Source organism: Paramormyrops kingsleyae, chromosome 10, assembly GCF_048594095.1.
Source record: "Paramormyrops kingsleyae isolate MSU_618 chromosome 10, PKINGS_0.4, whole genome shotgun sequence".
NCBI classification, from domain to species: domain Eukaryota; kingdom Metazoa; phylum Chordata; class Actinopteri; order Osteoglossiformes; family Mormyridae; genus Paramormyrops; species Paramormyrops kingsleyae.
Genome location: NC_132806.1, coordinates 5,951,935 through 5,975,754, shown reverse-complemented (window position 1 = coordinate 5,975,754; position 23,820 = coordinate 5,951,935). Strand labels below are relative to the sequence as shown.

At 44.0% G+C, this 23,820-nt stretch overlaps 1 protein-coding gene across 1 annotated transcript; it reads left to right on the top strand.

Annotated features, from left to right (window-relative positions):
* The first annotated feature begins 15,062 nt into the window (after nt 1-15,062).
* On the top strand, nt 15,063-21,890 carry LOC111835846 (probable G-protein coupled receptor 132). The gene is made up of 2 exons (XM_023796556.2): nt 15,063-17,384; nt 18,592-21,890. Exons 1-2 carry the CDS (start codon nt 16,792-16,794, stop codon nt 18,962-18,964), a joined length of 966 nt encoding a protein of 321 aa, XP_023652324.1. The 5' UTR covers nt 15,063-16,791; the 3' UTR covers nt 18,965-21,890.
* Nucleotides 21,891-23,820: the final 1,930 nt, after the last annotated feature.

Sequence of the window (23,820 nt, the reverse complement as noted above, 5' to 3'; positions counted from 1 at the left end):
CTTGTAGTCAGTTTTTGTTATACCATATATGCAGAACATCCACTTTCCTTATACAGCATTTGTAAATTTATTGGGTATAAGGAACCAAGGTGCCTTCACTGGGATAGAGATGGGAGATGGCTCTCTCTGGAAAAAAGTTAAATTGCTTGCAAAGCTAAACAGTGTGAGCACTGTGTTTAATGTAACTATCTATTTATATAGGATCTTTGCAGGGCTCAAGCCATGATGGGATGCATGTAGGTGCCACCATCTTCTCTAAAAATGCTCCCTATCAAAACGAAAGAGCAAGAAATTTAGCTATGCTCTATGGTGCTTCAGTTTTGCTAGAGAGCCTAGTCCAGTACTCTGAAAATGCATTGTTTTCATTGGTCACTGCATGTACATTCTATATCTTCATGAATATGCTGCCACAATCGTAGCCAAATGAACTGATGTACAGCATCAGAGAGACTTGTGGTCTTATTCTAAATGGAAGGAAACAGGAGGTGTGGCAGCTGAACTTTTCCAGCTGTAATTCTGTTGCAGAGACATTCTACAGTATCAGCAATTTCAAGGCAAATGAAATGAAGTCACTTCATTGTCATTTCACAAACATGAAATGAAACTGGAATTCTACAGATTATCCAACACCTAGGACAAGGACAGCTGAGTAATAAATACAGGGGGCTGGATAAATAAAAAAGAGGAGGTAAGGAGCATGCACTGATTAAATAAAAGAAGAAAAAATAAAAACAACACAGAAGAGTACACAACAATACCCAGCAATGATAATGACAATGGCAAAGTTCAAGTAATACAGGTAAGCAATGATCATTTTCAGGGAAATTCCCATATTAGATAACATACAAAAAACGTTTGAAACAAAGTTCTGATTCCACTGTAGCTAGCTGTTTAACCTAAGAGTGTGTATATCTTGTTTTGTGTTTTTCCATTCTATAACCAATAAATGCTGAGGTATGCTTTTTAAGGCAACTTGCAGATCATCTTTCTCATTTCCAGCTGTATAATTAATATGGTGTGCGAGTATGTGCAGCACTGTCATCATATTAGAAACATAAATGCATCGCCCCCCCTGGCAGCAGAGTATCTTTGGTTTTTCAGGCTCCTTGCCAAAATGCTAAGGTATCCAGAAATGGTTCTTGAAGCATGTCTCTGATTTCAGTTTAATGGTATTGCAGTTCTGATCACTAGATCACAGTATAGCTGAACATCTGGAGATGAAATGGAACAGATGATTCAGTAATTCAAAGTAGAGATCCACTACCAGCCAGCTCAATGGAGCTGCAGGAAGCCTTTAGACACCTTGGTGAGTCCATGACACAACATACTGAGGATGATCTGAAAGTGCTTGGGGATTAAACATGTTATTATTATGAAGGTGCCCCTAATGTTTAGTGCTCTCAGTTTATGTAAATGTATTTTCTTGCATTATTGTATCCAACATTGTACTATGGGGACGGCATGGTGCTACAGAGGTTAGCACTGATGCCTCAGCCCTCTGGGACCTGGGTTTGAGTCTCCGCCTGGGTTACATGTGTGTGGAGTTTGCATGTTCTCCCCATGTCATCGTGGGGTTTCCTCCAGGTACTCTGGTTTCCCCCCACAGTCCAAAAACATGCTGAGGCTAATTGGAGTTACTAAATTGCCCATAGGTGTGCATGTGTGAGTGAATGGTGTGTGAGTGTGCCCTGCGATGGGCTGGACCCCCGTCCTGGGTTGTTCCCCACCTCACGCCCATAGCTTCCGGGATAGGCTCCGGAACCCCATGACCCAGAAGGATAAGAGGTTTGGAAAATGGATTGTTACGTGCCATAAGTTTCAAGGGGATGCCTACAGGTTCTCCAGACATCCCACCCTCGTCGCCATTCGCCGGCTGCATCTTGCCCACAGGCCTTGTCGTCAGCAGCTTGTCCGCCATGCGACCCTTGCTCCGTCTCCCCGTCCAGACCCCGCCCACGACTCGTCCGATGCGCCGCTCGTCACTTCCGGTTCCCGGACAGAAAAGGCCACGGCTGCAGTGTAGCCAACTTAGCGACTTTGTCGCTATATTTAGCGAGTTTTTAGACCTCTCTGGCAACTCGTTTTCAAAAAAGCGACTAGCGACAAATCTAGCGACTTTTTCTAGTGTTATTGGAGACTAATGGAGACTCTGACATGGAAGCACATATCGTTCTTACTCTCCTCACCGAGCAGCGGGTGCTACTGTGGGCTCCCCTCCCATGCCAAAGCATTCACAGGTGGACAGTCCTCACGCAGCAGCCCCGCCCACCTGCAGTCAGAGCAGGAGATGTTCACTTTCCCGCGTCCAGATTGCAAATGAATCGCGCATGCGCAAAGCCACCACTGGCTGTTCCTGCCATGGCTTATTGCCAAAAAAGTGAACAGTTAAATTAATTTTTAAGAATAAGTAACTCCGTCAGAGTGTCTCTTTGGGGTCACTTATGCCGGTCTCTAGCCCGGATATAAGAGGAGGGTTGGAATTATGATATAAAAAAACAAGAAATGACAGAAGAAAGTTCATTTGTAGTTATAAACGTATTTAGGGTGTTTTTAACCACCTTTTGTCTCTCCCACGACATTATTCCTCTCTCCTACAGCGTCCATTATAATTACATGTACATTATACAAATTAGGCAATGGCGTCATTTAGCGACTTTTGGGACAACCAATAGCGACTTTCCTTGCTGAGGAGTTGGCAACAGTGCACGGCTCATTGATTTTGGTTATTGGTTTGCTTGTTGGTTTGGATTATTATTGTATGACAGTTTTGGTTATTGGTTTCTGATTTTCCGTTTTGACCTTTTGCTTTTGGTTTAATTGTTTTTCTGGTTTGATCTCCCGCCTGTTGTTGACTATTCTTTTGCTCGCCCCTTCGGACATTCGCTTTGGATTGTGTGTTTGCTGTGTGTATTTGTAACTTGGTGCGTAAGGAGTGACTGCCTTTTTGTTTTTGCGAGGCGTGGTGATTTATTGTACGTTTGGTTAGGGAGATGGGTTTAGTATTGTTGTTTCGTTTCCACTTGTTTTCGTTACACTTAGTTACACTCAGTTTGGGTTGTGCCGGTTAGACGTATTTTGTTTGTTATTTTGGCCACTGTCACTCCCGAAGTCTGTTGCACCCACTGTTGTGAAGTGTCTGTGAATAAAATATAAAAAAAACTATTAAAAAAAGACCCCTTTGTGTCTCGTGTTCCCTTTTCCCGTTTGTCTTGTCTTGTCATTCCCTTACCCTTTCTCTTTCCTTTCTGTCATACTGTCCAACACAATTAATCATTATTTGGTATAAATAACTGAACATTACAGAAATAGCAACGTGAAATCATGAAAATTGCTATAATGGCACTTTAAGGGAGATGATGAAATAAAATATTATCTATACCATGGTCAGTAGGGGGAGCACCTCAGCTTTTCATTAATTTAAACCAAACCCATGGTCCATGTAAGGACTAAAGAGGACTAAACCACACCACAGCCTAGTGCAGCAATTCCCACACTCTGACTGCCTAATGGCCAGTTATCACTAACCGTGAAAATATTAAGAAGTAAATAAACCAGACATGTAAGGAAATGTTATGATAGAAACGATCCTCAGCAATTCCTGTTGCCTCTTGGTGTATATATGCTATCGAACCCACTCTCTGGAACATCATGAAATCCAAAATAATTCCAAAATCATTATTATTATTTTTACCATTGATTATGTTAAATGTTGCCAATAGATGGCGCCTTTGCTCTTTATACTATATAAGTTTCATGTATGGCTCTTGTACTATAAAAAAGGAGAGAGACGGCATGTTAAAAGCGAATACTACAGAATTATCAGAAAATAAGAGACATTGTTTGAGAAGTTTGTTAAGTTGCTCTAAATAAAACACATCCGGGAAAAGGGTTAAAGAAATTGTGGACTAATTCATCCTTCGAAAGCTTGGAATAGCTGCGCGCTTAATTTCTTTAACAGATTACATTTTTCAAAGAGATTCACTGACCTTTTCAAGGGACTCTACTCACCCAAAATCTCTAAGGAAAATGCTGTTTTTGGACTGACAATAGGTCAACAAGAAGTCCCAGAGTGGAATCCTGGGTACAGCTATTTTTACAGAGACAGCAGCATATAATGAATCTGCAGAGATTAGACCTGGCAAATTACCATGTTTTTGGTAATAACATTTTGATGTTTATATAGTAATAATCCTGATTATATATTTGCAGATTATTAGTAACATTTTCAGAGTCTCCTGCTAATTATTGAACGTCATTTATGATTTACTACATATACTATAAATTCTTTGTTTTCTAAGTATGTCCTGAAAATATGCCGATTATGTGTACGTGAATAGAAAAGGTGTTTGGTGCTTATGTGAGCATGAACGTTTCATTGTATGTAGAAGTGTTGCAGCAGAATGTGTCCCATACATGGTATAATATATTGTAGCGCTGGCGAGTTTTCTCTCACTAGCGGAGGTAATTTACATGTTCCTAGTGAATTCTGGATGTTATGCTATAAATAACCCCTGTATGGTGTCGCTGTTAATGACTGTGCCATGTTCCCTGTGCCGTGTGTTCTCTGCTGGTAACGTCATATGTAGTACAGATGTTTATAATGGTACTGTAGCGAATAGTGTACCCACCATGTTGTGTTGCCGTTAAATGAGTCAGTCTGGTGGGCTGTGTATTTAGAGGAGAAAAAGTGATGGGGTGTTGCTGTATGTTTTACTGTGTGAATCTTTCAAGGTCTATAAGTAAAAGACCCTTTCGTGTGAAGATGCTGCTTCTTTTCTCGTTCTCTCTTTGTAGATCCTGTGTGCCCTGGATGTCACACTATCCTGTATAACACATTTTGTGGGGGTGTGGAGGACCCAAGAGTGGATATGAGAGTGTTGATGTTTATGAGGTCTTAGAGGTAAGGTGGAGCATTATCTCAGTGTTTCGTTTGTTGCCTTCACTGTCTTCCATGGTGTATCTAATGCCGTGAAACTTTTTTTTGTACCCTTCTCCTGACTTGTACCTTTCAAGAACGAGATTCCTGTGATGCCTAGTAAGCTTTCTGCGAACTATGGCTTTTGTTCTCGGATACAACTGAGTAAATGTAAGGAAAAACACCGCTGAATTTTATTTGGGGTTAGTCACTTTAATTGATGGCAAAAAGATTGAATGCGCTAATTAAATCAAAAGCTGTTTCAATTAATTATTTCTTTAAGGCTAATGCAACCAGCTCATTGTACATTTTTTATTTTTTATATTTTTTCCCCCTAATAGTTTTACTTGATTTTCAGTTGAATTGTACAGGTTATAGGTCACATTAAAGGTGGAAAAAATTTTGAAATGATTTATTGTGGTCTCTTTTTTTACATCAAAAACTCCTGGTATTTTAAGAGGGGTGTTTACATTTTTTATATCCACTGCATTTGACCAGCCTTTAAAATGCCCCCTAGAGTCTTCTTACATTCCCGTCTCTTGTGGTGTTCACATGTTCATGGTTCATCTATAAAAGGCACTTCAGCATATGTCATGTGTCACGTTCGGCGAGCGAGGCGAGCAGGGAAACAGGAGAGCAAGCCGGGACTTTAGGTAAACTGGGTTTAATTAACCAAAAACATACAATGACGGATCTGCCATCACATGGGGAGACGCGGACTCATATACACAGGACAAGGCAAAAGAAACAGGAAACAGCTGGGCACGATTGGGGAAGCACACGTGGATAATGAGGGGGCGTGGCACACACTAGGAGCGGACGGAGCAGGGCGTGACATAACCCCCCCCCCAAAGGCGCGCACACCGGGCGCGCCCGAGAGGAGGCGACGGATGGGACGAAACCGGGGAACAGGACCTGAAAGACAAAAAGCAAAACATCAACGAGGGACAGGGAACAGGACAGAAACACAAAACAAGAACAAGGACCACAAGAAAGACAGGACCTGACAGAGGACGGGGAACGCAGACATACAGACCAAGAAGGGAGACACAGAAGGGGAGAAAGGCGGAACAAAAGGGCCAGGAGGGAACGGAGGAGGAACAAAGGGACGAGGAGCAGAGACAGGCGGGACAAAGGGAAAGGGAGGAGGAAAAAGGGGAGCCCGAGGGAGCCCAGGCGGGCGACGGGCAGCGGCCGGAGGGGCCGCAGGGGAGAGGGAGGAGGGAGCAGGAGGGGACCACCCAGGGGCCAAGGGAACGGGACGAGGGAGTGACGGAGGGAGCAGGAGGGAACACCAGTGCAGGCAGGCAGGAGGGGGAAGTTGCGGCAGGCGGAGGCGCAGCCGGAGCCCGGGGAGCCCGGAGGCGGCCGACACGGACCCGGAGGCGGGACCGAGGACCGGCACCGAGGAACCAGGGGGGGACCCGGAGGGGACCGCCGACCCCGAGCCGGAGGACCCACAGGCAGCCACCGAGCCAAAGCCAGGGGCCGAACGGGCGAGCCAGGGGGCAGGGCGGGCGGGACCCGGGCCCGACGCCTATGTCTCCGTCCCTTCCCGGATACAGAAAGGCGGGGTCCTGGGGGTTGTAGGCCTTGTCGGGGCAAGGGCGAGGGAGTCATGAGGGAGGTTCCCAGTGAGGACGTGGGTGGGGTGGCTGCCAGTAGTGCCACCTCATCCACGGACGAGCAGGGCAGGCCAGACGAGCAGGGCTGGACAGGCTGGACTGACGTGCGGTCAGCAAGGGCCTCCCTGGCCGGAGTGGTGACGGCCGCTTCAGCAGGGGCCGCGGGCGTAGCAGCCGGAGCCGCGGGCGTGGCCGCAGGCGGCGCAGCCGGAGCCGCGGGCGTGGCCAGGACAGGCGAGCCGGGCTGGACGGGCAGGACGGGCGAGCCGGGCTGGTCAGGCGCCGGCAGGACAGGCGAGACAGGGAGACCAGGAGGGGGCGCCTCAGCAGGCGCCTCGGCCGTGCGGCCAGTAGGGGGCGCCACGGGCAGAGCGGCTTCCTCCGCTGCAGGCGGAGGTGAAGCCAGGCCCTTGGGCGGAGCTGCAGCGGGTACCCTCAGTTCCCGGTCAGCAGGGGGCGCCGCGGCGGGCGCCGCCATCACGCAGCCAGCAGGGGGCGCATCCGTGGCCACCTCGGGCAGGGCTGCAGGCAGAGCGGTGGCAGCTGCAAGAAGCGGTGCAGCAGGAGCTGCGGGCAGGACGGGAACAGGCGGGTCAGGAGCCGGCTGAACCGATGAGCAGGGCTGGATGGGCAGAGTGACGGCCTCGGGTAGGGCCGCGGGCAGGACAGGAGTGGCGGCCTCAGGCAGGGCCGCGGGCAGGACCGGAGTGGCGGCCTCAGGCAGGGCCGCGGGTGTGTGGCCAGTAGGGAGCACCTCGGCGGGCGCCGCCATCACGTGACCAGCAGGGGGCGCCTCGGTGGGCGCCGCAGTCACCTGGCCAACAGGGGCTGCCTCAGCAGGTACCTCGGGCACCTCAGCAGGCCCCTCAGGCATGTCGACCAGCAGGGGGCGCCACCGTCACGTGGCCAGCAGGGGGCGTCTCAGCGGGCACCTCAGGCGTGCGGCCAGCAGGGGGGCGCCTCGGCGGGCACCTCGGGTTTGCAGCCAGCAGGGGGCGTGGCCGCAGGCAGAGCAGTGTCCTCAGCTGCAGGTAGAGGCGCAGCCAGGACCTCGGGTGGGGTTGCAGCGGGCACCACCAATTCCTGGCCAGCAGGGGGCGCCTCGGCGGGCGCCACCATCACGTGGCCAGCAGGGGGTGCAGCCGCGGGCACCTCGGGCGGTGCCGCGGGCAGTGCGGCGGCAGCAGCAGCCGGCGGTGCTGGCAGGTCCGGAGCCGGCAGGTCCGGGGCTGTCCCTTTAAGGGCTCTGGGGATCCACGGAATGCCGTCTCTCACGGTGCGTATTCCCCCTTGACCCAGACGCTCCGGCCGATACTGGTACGCCTCCAATGGAGGCGGCATCTCCGGGTGGAGGCTCACCAGGCGGGCAGCGGCAGTGTCCTCCCAGGCGGGCGGTGAGCATTCGCACTCACTGGCGAACTCTCCGGCAGGCAGCAGATAGCAGGCTCCCAGTAAGAGAGTCGGGGCAGCCTCTTTTCCTTTGCCCCTTCGCCTCTTCTTTTTGTGGCTGGGGCTGGTCGGTGGAGGCGGGGTGGCCTCCGGAATGGGGAGCCTCTGGATTTGCCTCTCCATGAAGCCTTCGACCAGCAGCCGCAGGTTGTCACGCACGTCGTCCATGACGTGCGCGCCGGATAATGGAGTCATCCCCTGTAGCAGGCGACCGCTCTCGCTGGCTAGCTGCCACAGCCTAGGGTCCTCGCGGACCTCGGGCTGTGACATCCAATAGAGTACCTCGTCCAGCAGCTTGAGGCGGCTGTCCTCAAGCTGCGGAGGTGTGTTCGGGAGATCCGTCATTCTGTCACGTTCGGTGAGCGAGGCGAGCAGGGAAACAGGAGAGCAAGCCGGGACTTTAGGTAAACTGGGTTTAATTAACCAAAAACGGACGAGCACGGACAACACGTAACAATACAATGACGGATCTGCCATCACATGGGGAGACGTGGACTCATATACACAGGACAAGGCAAAAGAAACAGGAAACAGCTGGGCACGATTGGGGAAGCACACGTGGATAATGAGGGGGCGTGGCACACACTAGGAGCAGACGGAGCAGGGCGTGACATCATGGCTGAGAAAGCTCTGCATAGTGGTTTGATTTTGATCATTGTTCATCATCAACTTCGATTTCTGTCGTTCTTTATCTTCAAGTTCAGTCCTGCTAGTGATGTAAACGACTTAAAAACACAAACCTGTTCTGCCAGGAAGTTTGAACTGAACTTCATGCTTTTAGAACTTTAAAATGTTTTTGTTAAAATGTTGTTTGGTGTAGGATGTATTTTTGCAATACGGTGTTTTTGTGCCTGGATGACTGACTGGCAGTGTGCTGTGCACAAACGTGTAAGAATTGTCAACCTGTGTGGTGTGTATGGATCATTGGTGAGTCTCATGGAATTTGGCTTGCTCATACACTCACCTAAAGGATTATTAGGAACACCATACTAATACAGTGTTTGACCCCCTTTCGCCTTCAGAACTGCCTTAATTCTACGTGGCATTGATTCAAAAAGGTGCTGAAAGCATTCTTTAGAAATGTTGGCCCATATTGATAGGATAGCATCTTGCAGTTGATGGAGATTTGTGGGATGCACATTCAGGGCACGAAGCTCCCATTCCACCACATCCCAAAGATGCTCTATTGGGTTGAGATCTGGTGACTGTGGGGGCCATTGTTCAAGAAACCAATTTGAAATGATTCGAGCTTTGTGACATGGTGCATTATCCTGCTGGAAGTAGCCATCAGAGGATGGGTACATGGTGGTCATAAAGGGATGGACATGGTCAGAAACAATGCTCAGGTAGGCCGTGGCATTTAAACAATGCCCAATTGGCACTAAGGGGCCTAAAGTGTGCCAAGAAAACATCCCCCACACCATTACACCACCACCACCAGCCTGCACAGTGGTAACAAGGCATGATGGATCCATGTTCTCATTCTGTTTACGCCAAATTCTGACTCTACCATTTGAATGTCTCAACAGAAATCGAGACATTTTTCCAGTCTTCAACTGTCCAATTTTGGTGAGCTCGTGCAAATTGTAGCCTCTTTTTCCTATTTGTAGTGGAGATGAGTGGTACCCGGTGGGGTCTTCTGCTGTTGTAGCCCATCCGCCTCAAGGTTGTGCGTGTTGTGGCTTCACAAATGCTTTGCTGCATACCTCATTTGTAACGAGTGGTTATTTCAGTCAAAGTTGCTCTTCTATCAGCTTGAATCAGTCGGCCCATTCTCCTCTGACCTCTAGCATCAACAAGGCATTTTTGCCCACAGGACTGCCGCATACTGGATGTTTTTCCCTTTGCACACCATTCTTTGTAAACCCTAGAAATTGTTGTGCGTGAAAATCCCAGTAAGTGAGCAGATTGTGAAATACTCAGACCGGCCCGTCTGGCACCAACAACCATGCCACGCTCAAAATTGCTTAAATCACCTTTCTTTCCCATTCTGACATTCAGTTTGGAGTTCAGGAGATTGTCTTGACCAGGACCACACCCCTAAATGCATTGAAGCAACTGCCATATGATTGGTTGATTAGATAATTGCATTAATGAGAAATTGAACAGGTGTTCCTAATAATCCTTTAGGTGAGTGTATATCATCCAGGTACTCCGGTTTCACATTCCCACAATCCAAAAACATGGGGGTGCGGAGAATCAGCGTCTCGAAATCGTACATAGTGTTTCATTGCATTTAACTAGCAAGGGACTTCCTGCCTTGTGTTTGCTGTGTCCAGGAATAGATTCCTGGGTCATCATGGCGACTTAGAAAATGAATGGATGAATGATCGCTCTCTTCAAGTCATGTTATTTGATGATGGCTAGACTTAAGGTAAAGTTTTATATTTTCATTATTAAAATCATCCATCCATCTATCCATTCCAAAACCGATTATGGTCACAGCAGGTCTCTCCCAGAAAAAGACAAGCCACAAGGAAAAAGACGTCCAGGATGAAATGCCATTTCATTGCAGGGTGCACCTTCACACATACACACTACAGACAATTCAGTCACCAGCTGAAAAGAATGGCTTTATTGTCGATAGTTAAAAAAAATTAATGGATTTCAGGTATATTTCCTAATAAGTATATCCTTCTTTTTAACATTCACTATGCAGACAATTAAACATCATGTTTGCTGAATGAGCAGCACTCATCTCAAGGATTGTGTGTTCAAATCTCACCACCCAGCTCCTTGGGCGTGGGGTTTGCATGTTCACCTATGTTTGTGTGGGATTCCTGAAGGTACTAAAGTTAATGCAAGAATGTGTGCTGCCCTGCCTTGAGCTATATGCTTCCAAGGACAGGCTCCAGGCTTACTTTAACTCTGCACAGGATAAGAAGATGAATGCATGGACCTCATATATACAGCATAACTTAGGAATGCTTCACAGCTTCATACTGGGCATCTGAACAAGCTAAATGCTTTGAAACATGCATAATATTAGTGAAGATACTCCAGTATCTTTGTGATTATTATACATTTATTCCAACAGTCTTTAAAATGGCCCCCAAAGTCTTCTTACATTCCCCCCCCCCCTCCCCCCAACCAGGAAATGCCAAACCCTGTCTGTGTCACAGATCAAGATTTAGATAGTTAATTGGAAGTTATTACAGTACAATCAGTAGTGAGGAATTTTAGATTTTGGGATTTTTTTTTATTAACAAACCATTATTTATATTACTCATAGGTCATTATTCTGCAGTTTCTAGACTGGGCCCAGATCACTGAAACAGGGTTGCCATCTTTGGTCAGTAGGCTGCCATGAGATATTCAATTTGAGACAAATCTGCATACACATGCACACATATTTCCATGTATGTAACAGTTTTATTACCTTGTAAAAAGTCTGTAGGGTTTGCAAACTACCCCAAGGCTTTTGAATTTATTTTGGTTTAAAATGGAATAATAAAGATTTGCCATAAGATTTCTTGCTTGAGTGCAAGTGTCTGAAAGCGTGAGTGTCACACCAGAAGTATGACATCACCCTGCTGACATGACATCACATCCTTCTGCTCCATTTTACTCCTTATCTTACTTAGGCTTTTCAGTCTTAATGTATAAGATTTAAACTTTTGTGCGTTTCTAAGTCTGAGAATGAGACCTGAGAACCATCCTTGTATTGGTTAATGTGGTAACTTACACCTGCGAGTACACATCTCATAGCTGTTCGTTCAGGGCCAGTAGGACGCCTGCTGCCCATGTGTTTTTAACATTTCGGTATGGTTACATTTTCATACATTTTCACATTAGCGCAAATTCTGACAATTCTGACGGGGGGGGTGTTCCGGGTGGGACTCTGCACCTCTGCTTTGCATTTTATTTTCTTTTGATTTTGTCAATACATCCTTAGAGCGTTAGATACTTGTGTGTGGAATTCTTCAGCGAGACCAGGATGGAAACCCTCTGGGTTACTGCCGGCAGCACGGTGAGCAGCACCACATGAAAAGGGGAACGGCAGGATAAAATGGGAACTTTATTAGGGGGTGGGACGTGTTTAAAAATCAGTCAGGGGGAGAGGGGAAAAAACAGTGATTCTGGAGTCACAGGGAACAGATACAGAAGAAAATTAAAGAGATTTTGGATAAAAATAAGGGCTACAGCTGGTAGTGGGTGGCATGACTTGAGGAATGAAGGACTCGAGGACAGGCGTGGTGGTGAAACAAAAGGGGGATTATTGAACTAAACAGGCAGAGACTAGAGATGAACAGGATCACAAGCAGTAGGATTGGCAACCAGGAAAAGCATAGGCAACAGGTAGGTCCAACGTCAATGGCCGGACTGGGGAGGATGAACCAAGCAGGGACTAACAAGGGGCACCAAGCATCAGGCGTGGCTCATCAGGGCCACATGCGGGAGGAGACAGGAGGGTCAGATGGACAGCATGTAACACTGGGGTCATCTATGCACCCACCCCCTATCTTACAGTCAAATACAATCAGATTTTTCTGAGTTGCTTGAAGCACTATACACTCACCTAAAGGATTATTAGGAACACCATACTAATACGGTGTTTGACCCCCTTTCGCCTTCAGAACTGCCTTAATTCTACGTGGCATTGATTCAACAAGGTGCTGAAAGCATTCCTTAGAAATGTTGGCCCATATTGATAGGATAGCATCTTGCAGTTGATGGAGATTTGTGGGATGCACATCCAGGGCACGAAGCTCCCGTTCCACCACATCCCAAAGATGCCCTATTGGGTTGAGATCTGGTGACTGTGGGGGCCATTTTAGTACAGTGAACTCATTGTCATGTTCAAGAAACCAATTTGAAATGATTCGAGCTTTGTGACATTATCCTGCTGGAAGTAGCCATCAGAGGATGGGTACATGGTGGTCATAAAGGGATGGACATGGTCAGAAACAATGCTCAGGTAGGCCGTGGCATTTAAACGATGCCCAATTGGCACTAAGGGGCCTAAAGTGGCCTAAGTGTGCCAAGAAAACATCCCCCACACCATTACGCCACCACCACCAGCCTGCACAGTGGTAACAAGGCATGATGGATCCATGTTCTCATTCTGTTTACGCCAAATTCTGACTCTACCATTTGAATGTCTCAACAGAAATCGAGACTCATCAGATTGTATCATTTATTATACACTCATCAGAATGTATAATAAATGTACATTTTCTAAAAAAAAAAAAAAAAAAACAGCACCAGCCTCACATGCCTTAAACCTGCTGTCAGTGGATGATTAGGTGATAGCAAATATCATGTCTATAGGATATGCATGCACTCATATGTATTGTATATATGCAGATATTCTGATGTGCCTGAAACATTAATGGATGTAAATGGTGCTTCAGCTTGAGTGAAGCAGGAGAGATGGTCATGCGGCCGTTCTCAGTGTGTCAGGGTGAGAGTAAGCAGTGAGTCAGACCTGGTCACTCTGCAGCTTGGAGGCTGCTGTCTGCTTCAGCTCACTCTTTGCAGTTCATGTTCTGCCCACACCACAGTGGGGAAACTCATGCAGTTTGGCTGCTGTTTCTAATCTGGGATTGAGCGTGAGAGTGGGTGCGTGCACACAACTTGTGTCACACTAATGCTTGACCAGGGTGGTAGACAGCTGTGTGCCCTGTGCAGCCTGGGTAAATGCCCCAGGCCCCCTCATGACCCTGCAATGAATATGTGATGGATGGATGGACAGGTGAGCTCCCCATAATTGGCTCGTGGCAAATATATATATTTATATATATATTTGGCCTGACCATACAAGAGTTTGTTTATTGCACTGCACTTGGGCATTAAGGCTGCATTCAAAATTTTTGTACTTCCTGACACTGTGCTTATCTCTGTGTTTTTTCTAAGCGCTAAAACACCCACACAGATAAAGGGGAACTTCCACATTTGGTTTCCTGCTTTCATATGTCTCAGTGTTGCTCCGGCACAGCATATCAGCAGACTATGGGACGCCCAAACAAATACGTGCAATTACACCGGCTGACATATTAAAAAAATTTTGTTAGGTGATTTAATGAAAACAAGTGCATGTTCTACAGTTTTTCATGTAGTTTCAGAATATGGCTTCCAATTTGCTGCCACACATCTGCTTTTCTCACAATTTACAATTAAAGTTCAACATAAATTATATCAAATTACATTAAAGAAACAGTTCATCATGTCTTTGCTTGTCACTTACCACTGCAAAACTGTTTCCAGGATGATTTTCTTTTGTATGAAGCATCAGGATTTTGTCTGTATAGACTCCAACAATAATCATCCATCACATTTACATTCCAACGTCCTTGGTATCTTCGCTCCATTTCACTAATATCTTGGTGAAATCTCTCACCTTGCTCCTCACTATACTCACCCAAATTTTCAGGAAAGTAATCAAGGTGCGAGTCTAGGAAATGCATCTTGACACTCATTCTACACCCAAGATCTTGAAATATCATACATATCATATCTTGACGTGAACCTCATAGTCGGATGACTTCTTGTTTCCAAGAAATCCATCAATGACTTTACGGAATTCTTCCCAGGTTTGCCTCTCCACTGTCACCATTTTGGCTGCAAATACACTGTCCTTCAGCAACCTTCTTATCTGTGGTCCGCCTTCCGGTACTGAGTGACAGTTCTGGACAGCGGACCACAGTTCTGCATACAAAGGTCGGTGTCAGTGGACCTGCAGCAGCATACCTGTAAGCAGGGGCGGATTGGCCATCTGGCAATTCTGGCAAATGCCAGAAGGGCCGGACCATTTTTTAAATGTGGGCCGGTCAGTTTTTTTTTAATATGTATTGTTTTTACATGCAGGCAGCTTTTATCTCTTGCAAGATGTGAATATTATGATGATGATGATGATGATGATGATGATAATAGTAATAATAATAATAATAAATGTTAAGCATTTGGCCCAATCGGCGACAGCCGGCTGGTTTCGAGATGGGCCGACCCAATCCGACCCAATCAGAGGTTACGCGGACGTAATCAAAATCTCAAGAATGTCAAACAGTAAGTGCAACACAAGCTAATTGTCAGAGATGGACCGCAAAAAAAAGGAAAGGCGGTGCCGAAAAGCTCAGAGAAAGCCAAAAAATGGCTCTAAAATCAGACGCTGTCAAATGCATAAAATTAACTGAAATATTCTCCAAAGGTTTAAATTCGGCTGCTGCATCGGAGGACAGTAGCGCGGTAGAGGAGGTAAGAAGAAAACAGAAAATATACTTCTAAGTCATTATACTAAAATATACTAAGTAATTTTCACACCATTCACGCTACTTCTGACAGTTTTTGACAGTAACCTACACTGTGTTTAACAGTTGTAAGCTTAGCGTAGAACTCCCGTACATTTTAAAATGTCATTATCAGCAGATAACGTGGGATTTAGGGTATACAGACTGCTGTATGCTACTAGCAATATAGTCTAACATGGAAAAGAACCTATAGCTATAGCCATAGTACTGTAGGCATTTGTAGTGAACTCTGAATACATAGCTAGTCTTTAAAGTAAAACATTAAATACATGCATAGGTTACAGTATGTAATTAATCCTTAGGTAGGGTGGAACATAGACTTCTATTACAGGCATTAGTGTAATATATCTATGCAATAGTTAGACAATGTATTAAAATTGCAGAGTTACAGAGTTAAAATGGATGAGAAGATGTAGAATCAGACAGACAATGTGTACAATGTCAACATAGAAACAAGGAGAAGCGAACATATAGACAGTGGCAATAAAGAACAACACTGCAGAGAATGACATATATAGTTATTTGTGAATAAAAGTATGCTGAAGTGTTGCTAGTGCTGCATGTCCATTTGTGTGTAAAGGTGTGTGTGTGTGTGTGTGTGTGTGATACACATTCACAGGTTACTCCTATCATAAGTAATAGCAGACAAACGGCATAAACAGACAGCACACGGACTCTACAAGATTCACAGATTGTTTTTTATTTAGTTTTTACTGTATGTATAAATTTGTTATAAACGGGTTATTTTTGTTCCAGTCACATACTGTACATTACATGTTTAAATATCTATTACATATGGTACTGCTTATATTATTTCACCATCTGTACACCAATATAAGTAGTGAATGTGCGTGTCCGTGGGTGGGGCTGTGTCAGTGTGGTAATGTGGGCTGGTGTGGCTACAGTGCCAGGGCTGAATTTTTGTCCCAGTCCGCCCCTGCCTGTAAGTTTACATAACTGCAAGCTGCCTGTAAACCCTGCTGACTAGTTTACTAGTTAACTGACTAGTTACTGGTGATTTTATATGACTGGTATCAAAATGACATTATTAGGTATACAATGCATTGTATATGAAAAAAGTCGAAATCACAGAAAAACCAGACGTTCTGGAGCAAAACTAAATATACTAAAAATGTTTGTTTATCAAGGGTGTTTTAAAAATGTCATTTGATATTATTCACCAAATTTGATGTCGGCTAGTGTTATGGGTCCATAGGGAAGGACCAATGGAGATGCATGCACCCTTGCATGTTGCGAAATGCAGACTGTTTCATCCATTTTGTTTTACATTAAGATGTTTTCACTAGAGGGTGAGGAAGTGGTTTTCAACACAAGCGATAGAGTACAAACCAGTAGGGTGGAGTCACTTGTTCAAATGATAGCATTTCTATTTGTGGAAACAGGGCATTTTTTCACAGCTTGAGGTCATTTTACCGTTGACATCATAAATTGTAGATAAAAGCCTGTGACCCACCATTAATGGGACAGCACAACATTTCCATGACAATCAAGGGGACTTGAGGACTGCATGCATTTATTTTGAAGCCTGGACGTGATGGCTGAGAGACTTGGACACGATATGAACTGTAACTTTACCCTAGAAGGGGATTATGTTGGCCTTATCTTCCTCTACAGCCTGTCTTTCTCCCTGGGACTGCCTGCTAACCTGCTGTCTCTGTGGGGGCTCTACCAACTGCGGCACTCTGGCGGGGGGGTCCAGCTGTTTTTTTTGGCCAACCTGCTGGTGTCTGACCTGCTGCAGCTACTTACCTTGCCCCTCTGGATGGTCTACCTTCATGAAAAACACAAGTGGAACTTAAATAGCATACCCTGCAATATTGTAGGCTACATCTTCTACGTCAACCTGTACTCCAGTATCGGCTTCCTGTGCCTCATCGCCCTGGATCGCTACCTGGCCATTGTACACCCGCTGAGAAGCCGGAGAGTGCGACAGGTCCGGGTGGCCGTCATCTGTGGCCTGTCCATTTGGATCTTCATGTTCTTCTTCTGCATGAGTGGACTATACCCTTCAGTGTACAGAGACAAGTCCCACTTGTGCCTGGAGCAGTACCCCGTCAGTGAACAATACGCTGCCTTTAAGATTGCAACCATCATACTAGGCTTTCTCGTACCCTGTGCTATCCTGGGGTAAGTTTTTGTGGATCTGTCTTAATACTACATGTGTGTTAATATGAGTGGATGTGTGTATGTTTATGGTTTGAATATATTCATTTACATAAGAGTGTGTATTTATGTTATGCATATATCACTGTGTATGTGTCGGATCTTTAGAGAATCGTACGTGAATACACAGTGCAAATTATGTGTTAATGTCTTAAAAATGAACAAAACATGTTCCAGGTATTATTTATGGTAATTAAGATAAACAAATAATTAGTTTAGCTAAACAGTATATTTTAAGATGGTACTGGGAAGTATTTGATGTTTGTTTTTATTTTACTTCAGTTGGTGTGAGAAGCAATATTTGATTAGTTGTAGTTCAGTTGTTTTGTTTCTCATTTCAGTTTACAGGAATGTTTTCTTATAGCTTTAGTTTTCATTAGCGATAATGACCCTGGTGCAGATGAGTTCTGAGGATGTCTTAAATGTTCCAGAAAATGAATCAAATTTTTCACAAAATATTTAAAATCAACTAAATGATAGTAAATGATTTGCCAGACCAGTAACATGATGTATCCTGCATTTTAATTTATCAAAGGCATAATCTGCAAAAGTAAAAATATTGCCATAATTGCAGTATCCCAATTAGGAAAAGCAAATATGCAAGCAGTAAGTTCTGTGTGTATATAATTATATACTACATAAGTTTAAGGGTCTGCATGTGTTTTCATCAACATCAAGTAATTTGTCATACAGTAGAAAGAAAAGGAAAATTTCCATCCTCTCTCTCTGCTTCATACACCTAGCTGTTCCATTTCTTTTTAAAATACTTTTTATTTAATCTATCTGTGCCTTTAGCCGAGAGTTTTACCAGTTTTACTGCAATTCTGGGAACAAACCAAAGTGAAAGGGGTGACATTAATACCTTCTAAGTACAGCTAGGATGCAACTAGGATAGTTCTGTGGAAGACAGCAGAATTTTGCCATTTATCTTCTCTTTAACTTCATAGTTGTTGTCAGAAAACAACCTCACAAAAACTCCCTGAAAATAATCTAATTGAAGACCCCCCCCCCCCCCCCCCGACCAGGAATGATTGATATCTCCCATAGCGCATATGATGCAACTGCTGTGGCATTTTTTTGTGTAAGCTGAGCCTGTAACTTTCCATTCAACTGTGTGAACATTTTAAGAAAACCTTCTCAAAGAACCCTTTGCCACTTGTCTCCTGTTCAGCTTCACTTCTGTCTGCATCGCCATAGAACTGCGAAAGTCGCCCTCTGTCCCTGACCATGAGCGCCACAAGATTGTGGGTACCCTCGTCATCATCACTGTCATCTTCGTGCTCATCTTTGGGCCCTACCATTTGGTGGGTGGCTACAAGTTTGTGGCTTTCTTCCTGACCAATGACCACTGCAGACTAGAGGAGGCTCTCTTCCTGTGCTATCGCATCTGCTACGGGCTCACCAGCCTCAACAACCTGCTGGACCCTCTGCTCTACATCTTCATTTGCCATGATGCTCGAGACAAGTTCAAGCAGCTGCTGTGCTGCTTCAAGGAGAACCCGTACACCCCGGCCATGGCCGACAGCAGCGTTCAATCACAATGACTGCTTGTTATCTCCCTGAGCTCGGCCAGGCTTGCACTTCTTGGAAAATTCGGTCATAACTTTCAGGTGGAATGAGACAGGTCTCAGCCCTGCTGCTGGACATACCCCTGACTCTATTCTTCACAAATCAAAATGTGTTGCCATTGGGATTGAGGGTGGTGGTTCACTGGGTGGGACTGGAACCAGGGGTGTGGATTTGGCCCTCTGTGCATGTTTTTCACAATCCTCCGGTCTTTGCAGGTGTTTAATCTGGTTCCTTCCTGTAGTCCAAAAACATATGGATCAGTGCCTCTAAATTTCACACAGTATCTTAATGTTAGTATACAGTAAGTGCTTATAGAAAAAGAAATGGATGATTAGGAAGTTGTGCACTGGAGCATGTAAAAAGATCACTGGCAAGGCATTAGCTTCACAAAGCAGTCAATGGAGCGAGCCTAGAAGTTCACAAGAACTTATGGGCAGAAAAAGGTTATTTTAGGCCTTAGGTACTAAATAAGCAGCTTGTGAGATACATCCAGTCCATGACACTTTATTTTGTGGCCCCTAACATGCCTGGCGTTGAATATATTATTAACCTAGAGCCTAAAAGTTGTTTTCAAGTTGTGTGAAAATTTGTTGCGGACCTTTAATTTTGTGCCTCGTCCAATACCATGAGAACAGTAAAATGATTGACAGTATGCTGTCCTCACAATGCGTCTCGGTGCATAACTGGGCAGCTACTGAATAGCTGATCAATCTCCCTTAAAAAGCAAGGCATGAATTGTTTTGATTTTTACTGAAAAATCGATTTTGTTGTAAAACTGAAAATATAAACAGATAATGTACATCAACAAACACAGATTATTATTATTTACGTATAACCTATTTACACTGCATATAACGCTAACATTCTGAACAGCTTCCGACACAACTGATAATTTCACTACACATGCTTTAGCGTACCCCGACATTAGTTTGTTGTCATAAATGTATTTCTCGGCCAAAATGAAGCCTGCCACAAATTCGAACAGGTAGCATAGATATAATTCTGTAAGTAAGAAACATTGACACAATGGAAATATGAACTTAAGATGCAATGTTTACAGTTATAGTCTGGAAGCTTCTACATTTTCAAATGCGGTGTGAGACAGATAATTAAAATAGCTACCCTGAAAAAATCCCCGTGGCATGAATTGAGTGTGTCTTTCTACTTTTTGTGCTGTGGCACTCGCATAGTGAGAGTGATTCATATTGACATGGGGTTAGAATTTCATCCCCAGACGTTTGCTTGGGGTTGGGCTGGCATTTTATCCAGTCAGTACCCTGATATGAGCTTTCTGCTAACTATGTAGTGTAAACCTGAGAGCAGTACAACACAGTAAAGCTGTAGTATCTTAGACTAAAGATACATTAATCTATGTTTGTGCACCTGTAAAATGATATTTGCTGGTGTTAAGCAGTTTAAGGGAAACAATTTATTACAAAAAAGATTCTGAATTCTGTCATATAACAAAAATAAAACTTTTAATATACACTGGAACAATTTTTAATCAGAGTATAGCATCAAGTCAATTAAACTTCTGGGATATTGACATGGTCACTTAAGCAGCAGAGGGGGTTGTTAATCGATTTCAGCTGCTTTTGGTGTTAATGAAATTAACAACAGGTGCACTTGAGGGGCAACAATGAGACGACCCCCAAAACAGGAATGGTTTAACAGGTGGAGGCCACTGACATTTTTCCCTCCTCATCTTTTCTGACTGTTTTTTCACTAGTTTTGCATTTGGCTACAGTCAGTGTCACTATTGGTAGCATCAGGCGATACCTGGACCCTACAGAGGTTGCACAGCACAGTCCAACTCCTCTTTGAATTCAGCCCTTTGTAGATTGATAATTTTAATGTCCATCAAACAATGTGGCATCCTTTCATTCCTAACACATTACCTAGTCCATTTCAGCATAGATATCCAGCATGATTTTTTCCCCATTGAGATCTGATGTGTTTTCAAAGTGTTCCTTTAATTTTTTTGAGCAGTATATTTATTTTATATGTTTTCTACTTTTTTCCATTTATTTGTTCTCCCTTGGGCACAGGGTCATTGGAGGGCCATGGGCACCCTGGAATATTCAGGGGGCCCAGTATTTGACAGAGGCCATTGAATACGTGTGTCATTTTCGAGAAATGGGAACGAATGAAGTACAAACTATTGCAATGTCTCAGGAAACATGTAACCGGTTGTGAGTAAGCAGGTTCTTAAGTAATAAGGAAGCCGGAGTGAAGGTTTGTGGGAGGGGGGTGTAGACCAAGCAATGAGCCGACAGACGGAAGAGGAGCAACACGTCAATCGTACAGTATGTCCTGGAGAAACAAGCGAAAGCATGTCCGGTTGTGTTCAGAAAAGTGCATCTAAATACACAGACAATCATTTACTGTATTAGTACTGTATGACAACATCGACAGCACATGTTTACTAAGTTACTAAGACAAAAAGGATATTTTTTTGTGGATATTTCTGTTCTGCTTTGTATCTTGCCAGAAGCTTATTAAATTGGGAATTTTGAAAATATGAAGCTTAGCCAGCTGCATGCATCAGTCAGCTGTCGCCGTAGAATGATGATACCTAAGGTGTTATACCAAAACTGATCTTATTTCCTGTCTTCTATCAAAATATACATTGTGGACTCTTGACAAAATTAAAAATAAGTAAATGAATGTGCCATACTAAGATGTTTTATGTGTATTTTTACTTACTTTTTTTATTATAATCTATGTATACTTTATGTATTTTGTTTCTTTTAATATGCATTTGACCTTTTATCATCGGTCCATGGACAACAGATGTAAAATAGCCATTTTGGCTAATTCTGGCACAATTACATTCTATGTTTATTAATGTGTACTGCCCATGTCAAATAAACCATAAATAAATAAAATAAAATAAAAGACTGGCAGCTTTGATATTCTCTTCATACATTCTTCCTGTAGTTAAGTGATATTAACAACACATTCTGTGACATTGCTGCAGGATTTCATTGTACAGTAGCTACCCCCAGACTTTGGAATAGTCTCCCATTATGTCCTGCTTTACTATTGATGAGTTTAAATCTAAATGAAAGACCCACCTTTTTTCTTTTGCTTTCAACTCACTTTGAGGTTCTCCTATGTTTTTGACAAGTCCCCTATTAATGACTTTTTTTATTTTAATAACACTTTTCATTTATTTTAATTACCACATTTTAAATGTGCTATACAAATAAATGACTTGACATTTAAAAATATAAATGTGCTTTAATAACATATCTGGCACCGTTTTATTTGGGAATATTTCAGACAGAATTGCAGCTCGATGATCTCAGACTGTCTCCTCTCTCTCTCTCTCTCTCTCTCTCTCTCTCACTTGCATAGCTTTGTCCAGGATTCCTCCCATAATTACAAGCAGTTAGGCAAACTGACATCTTGTAATAGCACATTATGTAAAGCAGTATTTCCCAGACAGTCCACGATTTACGGGGAGGGAGCAAAAACGTGGACCGTCTGGGGCTCCACGAGGTCTGGGTTGGGAAATACTGCTTAACTGCCGCCGACTCCAACCGTATTTGCACCACGGACTGGTTTCATGTAAGACAATTTTCCAAAGACCGGCCATTGTGTGCACATAATAAAGCATAATAAAGTGCATAATAACTACAACTCATCATAATGAACAATCAATCGGAGCCCTGAGCTTGTTTCTCTGCAACAAAATGGTCCCACCTAGAGGTGATCGGAGGTAATGACACCTTAAGTGTGTTCCTTACGTCACCGTTAAGTAAATATCATGTTTATTCATGGTTAATAATTTTACAATTATTCATAACATTGTTTTGCTTAGGTAGCTATTATCACGATGGTCATTTTCAGGATAGCTCATGTTCACAAACTTACTTAACAGTGAAATACATTAAAATTGCTACTTGTTTGTGAAAAGTTATCCTGCAATGCCTGTTTTCAAGGTTTCATCTCTTTGTACATCCAACTTCTTCAAATGCCTGCGGCATTTTTCCAAGCAGTCTGCTATCAGTGACTCAAGTGTTGACCACCCCAAATATGGTGACCGCACAGACACACGTGCAGTCACAAACGCGGTAAGGTGCATATTAAATGGATTCACTTTGTCTATACCTTGTTTATCCACAGGGATCTTAATGATATGAGGTCCCAACATTAATACATCCCTGATATATCTAGAGGAGCTTTGTGTCAACTTAGTGCAAAGGTCATTTTAAAATTGTGTGTGGTCCTTCACCAGTAGAGAGAGCAGATGTAAGTTAAATTAAGCTATATTCCCTAGTGTGTCTCCAAAATCACATCCTGTGCAAACAACTAGGGTGACTTCTGGGAAATGGCAGGATTTTACAGAGAGCTGATCTGAACACTAATTGGATGGGATCATTAGTATTATCACATAAAATGTCAAACAAATTTCCCTCCTGTTTACTCACAGCCCCCCAAGCCCTGCAAGCTTGAATTATAAACAAAATATTCTCTATCCTCATTGTGCCTGGTTCCAGGAATCTATGCATTGTGGAACCTTGTAAATTCCACAATCATGCAGAAGTAAATGCAGAAATTAATGCAGAAATGACCACAACTAGACCTAAATTAGAATGCAGGCACTAGGCATCCTTGGATTACTAATTTGATTTCATAGCATTAAAATCAAATTCAAAGCTACCTGAGGTTATATAACCCACACACAGAAAGTTGAGGTTGACCCACAGATACCAAATGTTTCACCAGCCACTCCACTGTTTAATGTGGACTAACTGCTATTTTTATATCTTTAGTTTAACACCTGAATGACACATCCATACTCTTAGTCTACACACCCCTATAT